This window comes from Nothoprocta perdicaria, unplaced genomic scaffold (assembly GCF_003342845.1).
Source record: "Nothoprocta perdicaria isolate Ctin4 unplaced genomic scaffold, notPer1 scaffold_486, whole genome shotgun sequence".
NCBI classification, from domain to species: domain Eukaryota; kingdom Metazoa; phylum Chordata; class Aves; order Tinamiformes; family Tinamidae; genus Nothoprocta; species Nothoprocta perdicaria.
Window position 1 is genome coordinate 161,733 of NW_020455739.1, and position 9,356 is coordinate 171,088.

At 65.1% G+C, this 9,356-nt stretch overlaps 1 protein-coding gene across 1 annotated transcript in view; it reads right to left on the minus strand.

The window, feature by feature from the left end:
* LRP1 (LDL receptor related protein 1) overlaps positions 1–7,413 on the minus strand; it is a 48,319-nt gene extending 40,906 nt beyond the window's left edge. Inside the window, exons 1-5 of the mRNA XM_026047273.1 lie at positions 7,352–7,413; positions 3,059–3,348; positions 2,324–2,461; positions 959–1,078; positions 217–345 (exon numbers count right to left, since the gene is read on the minus strand). Of these exons, the coding sequence (XP_025903058.1) occupies positions 217–345; positions 959–1,078; positions 2,324–2,461; positions 3,059–3,348; positions 7,352–7,413 (739 nt within the window). The remainder of the gene's footprint in view (positions 1–216; positions 346–958; positions 1,079–2,323; positions 2,462–3,058; positions 3,349–7,351) is intronic.
* Between the last annotated feature and the right edge of the window lie 1,943 nt (positions 7,414–9,356).

A 9,356-nucleotide genomic window follows, 5' to 3' on the forward strand; every position in this document is an offset into this window, starting at 1 on the left:
CAACACCCAACCCAACACCCAACCCAACACCCAACCCAACACCCAACCCAACACCCAACCCAACACCCAACCCAACACCCAACCCAACACGGCAGCACAGGACAGCCCTGGGGAGACCACCTTAAAAATAAGAACCAGGGGGCACCAGGACCCGAGCAGCAGCAGGTGGCATCTCCTGAGCCGCTCAGAAGCAGCTTCCAGAGCGCAGGAACTCACCGTTCTTGGCCTTGCAGGACCTGTTATCAGGCTGTAGGAGGTAGCCCTCAACACAGCTGCACGTGTAGGAGCCCTCCGTGTTGGTGCACGTCTGGCTGCAGGTGCCATAGATGGTGCATTCATCGAAGTCTGGAGGAGAAGGCAAGGAAAGGAGGCTTGGACTTGCAAGCACCCCCGTCCTCAGGGGGACGCGGTATCACAGGGACAGCTGGAGAGCATCACCCACACACAACGGAAGCAGAGGGAGATGCCGCCTTCCTCCCAGCCCAGCCATTCGAGGGCCTGATCATTCCCTGCCGCTTCCCCCACTCTGGAAAACCTGCTCCTAAATTTCTAGGCTGAGTCTCTCTGATCTGCAGCTTCCAAAGCTCCGGCTCGCAGGCTGCTCTTTCTTCTACTGGATGAAAGAGCTGCCTCCATCAGGAGGCTGCTACTCCGCCGAGGTGCCCAGAAGAGCCAGCGAAGGCCCCTCTCCACGCGCGAACCAAAGAGCAAGGTCGGAAACCTCTCACTTGAAGGTCTCCCTTGAAGGCCCCGTCGGACCCCGCGCTCCCTCCCAACCCCCTCGCCTCTCCCAGGACCATCCCGGCCACCGGGACGATCCCGCCGTGGATTCTACCACCTCCATGCTCCCCGGGGACCCCACAACGGGGCTCGAGAAGCCCCAGGGGCGCCGCATCCGCTGCCCGTCCCTCGCGCCCCACCGCCTGCCCGCCGCGGGGGTCCCCGCGCCCCTACCCACCCTTGCAGCTCCTGCGGTCCTCGGCCAGCTGGAAGGAGCCGTTGCAGTAGCAGGCGGGCCCGCCGAGCGTGGGCACGCAGTGGTGCTGGCAGCCCCGCGCCGTGCAGTTCGCTAGCTGCTCTGCAGGGGCAGGGGACGAGGGGGACACGTCAGCGGGGCGCGCGCACCCCCAAAGCGGAGCCGGGGCACGAGGGCGGCGCGACGACCCCCCGGCTTCGCTGGGGCAGCAGCCGCGCTGGGGGCGAACGTGGGGTGCCCCTCACGGGGGCCATCCATGGAGCACGGGGGCCATGCACAGAGGGACACGGGGGTCCCCGAATGGCACCGGCTGCAGCAGGATGCGTGGCACCGGTGCCAGCGCCGCCCACAAAGGGTGCTTTGCTGGGGGCTTTTTGTGTTTTCTCGGGGTTTTCTCCCCTTTTTGGCGGGATTCATTCTCCCCCACGTGTGCAGCCCGGGCAGGGCAGCGGGCACGGGCGGGCAGAGCTGCTGCTGCAGGGGCGAATCTCGCACCAGGGGGACCGGACGGAGGCGCCGCGGGATGCGCGGGATGCCCCTGCCACCAGTTCGGGATGCACGGAGCATCCCGGCACTGCAGAGCTGCCAGGATGCCCCCCTGCCCCCCGACAGAGCCCAGCTCCCCACGCCGTCCTGCAGCGGCGGCCACGCGGCGCCAGGCGCAGCGGGGGCTTTGCGGGCAGCTCGCGGGGCCAGGCCCCCCGCGCAGCGGGCACGTGTTTCTCACCTCGTGCTTGGCACGATTAGGGCCCGTTCCGAGGCTGGATAATCCTGCTCCAAGCCGGATTAGCCGCCCCGAGCCCAGGGCAGGGGCGGGGGGCATGGAAATGCCTCCCCGGGGAGGCGGCATTGTGGCACCAAGCCCTTGGCACCCGCGCGGCGCCGCCGGCGCTTAAGGCTGCGACGTGCCCGGACCTGCGGCTGCACCGGCGCTCGGGAAGCGGCCGGGTGCAGCGTGGAGCAGGGGCGGACGCTCCGGAGGGGACGTCCCCAGCCCTGATCCCGGCTCCAGCAATGGAAGCCGGAGGCACTCGCCCCATGGCCGGGAAAGGGTCCGGCCGGGGCAGAGCCCACCCCGCTCCGGGGTCAGGCCAGGACACGGGTTTCCGAGCAACTAATCCGGAGCCAGGAGCAGTTCCCGGCGGGATCGGCAGCCGGGAACAGGCCAGGAGTGGGGCCAGGGTCCCAGCCTGGGTGCTCCTACAGAAGCTGCACCGGGAATGCAATGGAGTGGAGCATCCGGGTCGGGATTGACCGCGCACAGCCAAGAGCCTGGGGGCTCCGGCTAGGGAAGGGGCTGGGGGGCACCCGGCGCCACGGCCCCCCTGGGGACCCAGGGGCACCTACCGCGGCAGTGCGGCCCCTCGTCAGAGCCGTCGAAGCAGTCGTGCAGCCCGTTGCAGAGCTTGCTCATGGGGATGCAGAGCTCGGTGCCCAGGCAGTTGTGCTCGTTGGGTTGGCATCGCGACACTTTGCTCTGGGGACCTGGGGAGACACCGCAGGTCACCCCCGGCCGCACGGAGGGCTCCCCGGGGCCGCTCCGCTCGGATATCCCAATGCCGCGCCCATGGAGGCCGTGACGGAGAGCTCCAAGGGAGCGCCCGGAGCGGCGCCTTCAGCCTCGGGAGCTCCTCGTCCTCCTCTTCCCCAACGCGTGGGCCGTGCAGCGTCACCCCTGCGCACCAGCCTTGCCAAAGGTGCCGCTCCCCGCGCTCCGGCACGGAGCCCACGGCACAAGGCAGCACCAGGTCCCCTCGGGCACCCGCATCCCCAGCCCTTCGCATCCCTCCCTGCCAAACTCCGGCCCCCAGCGCCCTCCAAAGGGCAGCAGGGAGGAGCGGAGGCCCCTCCGCAGGAGCCGGGGCTTTTCCAGTGCAAATAACGCTTGGATGGGGAAGAAAAAAACAAATAAATAAAGCACGGAGGGGCACCAGGTCACAGGAGGCTGCTGCGTTACGATGCAGCACCCTCGGCACGGGAGACGAAGGGAAGAAATGCAGGGATGGATGGAGCGGCCTCTATCCCGAGCCTCCCAAAAGGCGGGGGAGGCGAAGGCGCGCGAGGAAGAGGAGCCGTACGCACAGATGTCGGGCGCCTCGTCGGAGCCGTCGGGACAGTCCTTCTCGCCGTCGCAGCGCCAGCCCTTGGAGATGCACGTCACCTGGTCCTTGCACGCAAACTGCTTGGGGCTGCACGTCTTCGGCGCTGCACCAAGAGAGGAAACGCCGGGAATTAATAATAAACAAGTGCCCCCGCACGGGCGACTTGGAAAAATACGAACTTTTGAAAATATGAAAAATATTAAGGCCTCGATTGGTTCATTTTTAGCAGCTGAGGTTTTTAGCCCAGCATCAGACCCAGCAACTTTGCCCCTAAGGAAAGGGGGGAATTTCAACGGAAGCGTTAATAACACCGGGAGAGATGCGCGAGGCGCTAACGGGTTTTAAAGATCGTTTAACGTGGGTGAATACGCTCCCGGGAGCCCACGGCGGGTTATTTTCTAAGCTGGGTGGTAAAAATATAAAATAAAATAAAATAAAATAAAATAAAATAAAATAAAATAAAATAAAATAAAATAAAATAAAATAAAATAAAATAAAATAAAATAAAATAAANATAAAATAAAATAAAATAAAATAAAATAAAATAAAATAAAATAAAATAAAATAAAATAAAATAAAATAAAATAAAATAAAATAAAATAAAATAAAGAAATTATTAAGGAAATCCAAGTGGGAGCAAGTTAGAAAGCAAGGTTTTTGGAAGCCTCAGGACCGCGCTGTCCCAAAGGGCAAGCGGGAGCCGCGGCCGACAAGGGTCAGTAGTTGGGATGTTGTTGGGAACTTCCCGGCGGCCGCCGGCTCTTCCCTGCTCCCGGCGCAGGGTCGGGATCTGCTGCCGATCTGGGCTGGGGAGCTGGGCAAAACAGCAGGTTTTGGGGGCACAGGAGTGGAAGGAAAGTGAGGAAAAAGGTACCCAGGATCCACATTGCCCAGGGGCTCCGTCCCAGCAGCGCCCACGGATCCGGAGCGCGCGGAGCAGGACGGACACCCGTCCAGGACCCCAACACGGGCCAGGGAGCCAGGTAAAAATCAGCCCCCTTGCATTTTCTAATACCTTTTCCTCCAGATTTCCCCCTATAGCATCTGCCACCCACTCGGGAATTTCAGATGAATAAATAATTAAAGGCAATTATTGGCTTTCCGCTTCCAAAGGTGCCAGCTGCTGCGCGGTCACCACGGGACAAGCAGGTCGCCCAGGAGCCCGGTCCCTCCGAGCTCCCATCGCGGCCGCCCCAGGCCGGGCGCAATTCCAGCACCGTTATCCCCACGGGAGCGGCCGGGTCCCCTCGGCACGCGCAGGGAGGGCTCTGCAGCCCCCGGCAGCTCCAGTGCATCTTTGCAATTCCTCCATCCGGACCCTCGCGCCGGGATTTTCCAAGCAGCCCCAGCGCCCCGGGGAGGGGCCCTTCAGCGGCCAAGTCAATATTGACCGGAAAAGAGGGATTTTTGTTTTTTCTTTTTTCCTTTTGAGGCTGGATCACAAGGCACAAACCTTGTTGAAAAGAGAATAAAAATAAAAATAATAGCAATAATAGTAAAAGAAATAATAATAAAATAAAATAAAATAAAATAAAATAAAATAAAATAAAATAAAATAAAATAAAATAAAATAAAATAAAAACTTGGGGAAGGAAAGCCTGCCCTGCACAGGGCCCGGAACGGCACAGGACGGATCCTGCTGGAGCGGCCGCTCCCAGAGCCGGACACGTCCGGAAGGTGCCGGCGCTGCATGGGGGGTCCAGCGCCCGTGGCAAGGGGCGAATCCCGGTGCTGCTTCCTGAAACATCCCTCCAAATCCCAAGGGATGCGGGGGGACGGGAACGCCGAGGCGCGCACGGCAGCCCCCCCTCGCCGCAGCGGCCTTCGCACAAAGGCAGCAGAAAGGGAAGAAATGGGCGTTTTGGCCCAAAACGCGGAGCCGGGAGGCAGCCCCGTGGGAGCAGGGGCGGGAGGGGACGGCAGAGGCGCCGCTCCCGGGGCCGGTTCCCGGGAACACGCAGGGAAGGCCAGCGGCTCCCGCACACAAAGCGCCGCTCCTGCCCTGTGCCTTATCTGCAATTCAAATGCACGGAGCAGGAGGGGGGAAAAACGGGAAGAAAGAAGAAAGGAGCAGAAAAAAAAGAACAAAAAAATCCCCATGGCACCATTTGCAGAGCAAGGGGTCCTTTGGGGGAGCCCCAGGAGAGGGGGGCCCTGGGTGCGGCTGGGACCCCCGGGTGCGGCTGGGACCCCCGGCGGGCGCCGGGCTGGGGGCTCTGCCCCCTTATCCACCCAGGGGCGAAACGGGGGCGTCCGCAGCGCCGTTATCTCCTGCTCGCGGCTGAAGATAACGCGGCCCCCGGGGCCGGCGCGCGGAAGCAATTGCCCGTTATGGATGAATCGGCATTTCATCGGGAGCGCGGCCGGCGGCGCTTCCCGCCGCGAAGGGCCCCGCGGGCTGCACGCAGCTTGGCCCGGAGCCCTGGCCTCGATTCCCGAGGCCGCCGGGCTCTTTTTGCTGCCTCGGCAAATAGGGACTTTGTGCGGAGCGGCTATTGTGGAGCGCGCGAGAAAGGGCCCTTTGAGCGGCCGCCGCGCCGGAATAAGAGTCACTTTCATGGGGACTAATTAGCGCGCGCGGCGGCCGCTAACGATGCCCGCATAAAGGGACTCTTATGCCCGAGGTGCCGCCGGCTCCGCGGACACCCAGGAAACGGCCCGGGCTCCCGCGCCCCTCTGGGGATACAGGGGGCAAAATCTGGGATGCTGGCGGGGAAAGGAGGAAGAAGCAGGGGCTGACGCGCGGGATGGGAGCGCGTTGCCCAGCAAGGTCTGAGCGGACGTTTCGCTGCGTTTTAAGAAGCAAAAGGGAAAAACAGAATTCTTTGGCCTGGTGATGCATCCCATCTGTTTATAATGGGTAAAAGTGATTAAGGAGGAATCGGGTGCAGCTCTGGTGGGTCTCGTTTTGCCTTGCAGACATTGCGGGCACCTCGGAGCGGACCCGGGAGCAGCCGTCTGCGGCCGCACGCTTCCAGGCGTGTTTGGAGCTGCACACGGGCCTCTGGATCCCATGGGAACGCGGGGGGAGCTCCCATCGCTCCGTCCCGCCGCCGCGTTCCCGGAAGATATCGGTGCCTCCCGCATCCGCGCGGCCGCCGCCGTAGGAAGTATTAAAACCGCCTGTTTCCTTTCCTGAACAATAAAAAATAAAGGGAATAAAAAGGCGCAGTGTGGCAGCAGGAAGCAATTGGTGACCGCAGGGCCAGTGGCTCCCTGGGCAGGTGCCAGGCGCAGGTGGGAGCCGCTCCGCGGCATTCCCAGATGGATGCACAAGGGACTAGGTATTTCCTCCTGTTCCCGATGCTGCATCCCGGGATACCCCTTGGGTTAAGCGCCCGCAGGGGTCACCGCGTCGCCAGGCCCCGTTGGAGCGCGCGGTGCCGCGGCTCAGCCTGCAGAAACGGCAGCTTGCGAGCGGCTAATTAGTGCCCCCAATTAAAGATGCAGCTCGCACCAATTAAAGACGCAACTCGCAACTCAATGAGGCTCCTTCTCAGCCGCCTGCGATTCGGGCGCCCCAGGGTGCGGGTTTTGGAAGCGGCCGAAGCGCCGCTCAGCCCTGGCCGGGGCCGGCGCTTTGGGCCCCGATTAGCCCTAAGCGGCGCCGGGGCCCCCGTTAATCCCGCAAAGCATCTGCAGGGCGGCAGCTTCAGCGCCTTGGGGTGCCCGGGCTAAGGAAGGACGCGCCGGGGCTATATTTAGCCCAGGGAACGGCCGGGAATGCCGCGCAACGTCCCACGAGGGAGCGGGATCCGGCCAAAGAGCCCTGCGAGCCCATGCCGGGCCAGCCGCAGGGCTCGGAGCGAAGCAAACAAGAAGTCGCATTAGAAAACGCTGAAAATATTCGCGGCCGCTGGCGGCGGGACACGCTGCCAAGGGCCACGAAACGCGAGCACAGTTGAGTCAACAGCAGAGGCCGGTCCGTAAATAGCAGCGAGCGGGGCCAGCGCTGCCCGCGCCGCAGGAGAAGCCCCCGGCCCCGCGGCAGCAGGGCGCGAGGCCGGGGGCCGCTCGGCGGGAGGCCGCGCGCGGAGGCCGCTCCGAGCACAAGGGGCGTCTTGTCCGCCCGCAGGCCGCGGGAAGGAAGCGGCGGAGCTGCGTTCCCGGCAGGCGGGCCGAGGAGCCGTGTTCCCCATCCCTGGACGCATCCCGCCTCATCCCAGGCTCCAGACCCAACCGTGCTACGTGTGCGGGGCCTGGGGATCCTGGGGGGACGCAGAGCGGGGAGCCGAAGCGGCTCCGGGATGAAGGTGGCGGCCCCGTCACCCACCGATGCCGCCCGTGCCAACGCGGCAGCTTTGGAGAACCGGCCCCGACGGCGCACAGGGCCATCCCAGCTCCTGGGCGCCCCAGGGCCTCCTGTGCCGGCACTCCAGCGGGAAGGATCCCCCAGGGAGCCCCAGCTGAGCCCATCTCCGGAGCTTTTCCCTTCATTCCCTCTCTATTTGCCAGGCCTCTTGTCCCGCTCTTGCTCCCGCCCGGGTTGCCAGGACAAGGTTGCCAGCAGCCGCGGCAGGAGCTCTGCAATACAGATGACTCCGGTGACCCATTGGGGACGAGTCCGTCCCGAGCATTCCAGGTGGCCACACTGGCCATCGCTCGCCCCCCAATTCCAGAATCACGGAACGGTTGAGGTTGGAAGGGACCTCTAGAGATCATCTAGACGACAATCTAGAGCAAGGGGGCTCAGAGGGGGCCAAAGCGCCGCGCTGGGACGCGAGAGGCTCCGCGTCGCGGCCGGACACCTCGCGGGTCCCGCGGGACGCTCCCCGATCCGGGCAACGCTCCTCGCTAAGCGCAAAAGCATCTGGGCTCCCCGTCGCTGCCAGGTTCCTGGGGAGTGAGTCACTCCCGCGGAGCCGGAGCCGGAGCAAGGCCGCCGGGCCGCTCCGCGCGCCCGCGCCGGGGCTCGTCCTCCTGCGGCGGCCGGAGCCACGCGCGGGGGCCGTCCCGGCGCGAGGCCGGGGGCTCCTGCTCTCCCGGCACGGGAATTGTGGCACCGGAGCCTCCTGTGTTGTCTCCATATGGAGAAGGGAGTTGGGGCCGTGGGCAGGACAGGGAATAGGGCATGAGCAGAGCTGCCCCGTCCAACGGGGTCCTGCCCAGGGCAGCCTCCAGATCCACGAGGCCTCCACGGGGAGCCTCCAGGCTTGGTGCCCCAGCAGCCGGGAGGCCAAGGCCGGGATCAAGGGATGCGGGATGGAGGTTGGGCTGTGGACAAGGAGCGGAGCGAAAGGGCCACTGGAGGAGGCGGCTTCGCGCTCCAGGCGTCGGGAACAGGGGGCAGCCGGCCAGGTGCTCCCACTCCCCATTCCGCGGCCACGCGGGAGCCTCTGCCGGGCAGGGAGAGCGGGATCGGAGCTGATCCCAGGGATTGTGACGCAGTGGAGCGGCCTCCCCGTGGAGGCCCGATGCAGCGGCGGGGCCGAGAGCCGCGCTCGGGCGCCCTTTGTCCCGCCGAAAAGCTCTTCCAGCCGTTCCATCGGCTGGACTTTGGCTCCCAGCTCATCCGCCACTGAAGCCAGAGGGGGATTAAGAGCTCCCGGCAGGGCAGAGCGAGGGAGCGGGGCGGCCGCAGCGCCTGGCTGCAGGGCGCGAAGGAGCCCGCGCCCAGGGCGCTGCCACCGCCGAGCTGCCCGCGGCCATCGCGCCCACGAGCTGGCAGATGCCACATGTCCCCGCACGGTCCCTCCGGGGCCGAGGTGCCCCTGCCCGCATCGTCCTCCCGCTCCTTGCGGCGCCCCAGCCTCCGGTCAAGGCTGCGTCCCGGGCCCAACAAGCGCCGGGCTGGGATATCCCGCGTGCCCGGGCAGCTGTGCGTGCCCGTGCGGGGTGCTGGGCACGGGCGCTGTGGGGGACGGGGCCGTTCCCTCCGGCACCGCCGCAGCCCGTTTCCCAAGGCAACCCGGCTTATGTAACGGCGCCCGCCGTCCCTCCCGCCCCCGCGGCTGGCGGGCTCGCGGCCGAGCCGCCGGCGAAGGGGAGGCCGCAAGAGGGGCCGCGGGCGCCACGTCCGTCCCCGGCACCGCACGGGCGCCGCCAGCGCCACGGGGACGGGAGCAAACGCGGGGCTGGGGTGTCAGCGGCGGCCTCGCACGGGCCTCCCGCTGCTGCCTCCGCCACGACGCCAAGCGCCGCCTTCAGCGGCTCCCCCCAGGCAGGGCCGGAGGAGCCTCCCGGGCCCCCCGGCCGCCGCCTCGCCCCGTTTGGGGGCTTTTAAAGGGAAAAAGGGCCGCGCACCCCCCGACACGGCCGGGGCACCGGCACCGCTGGCT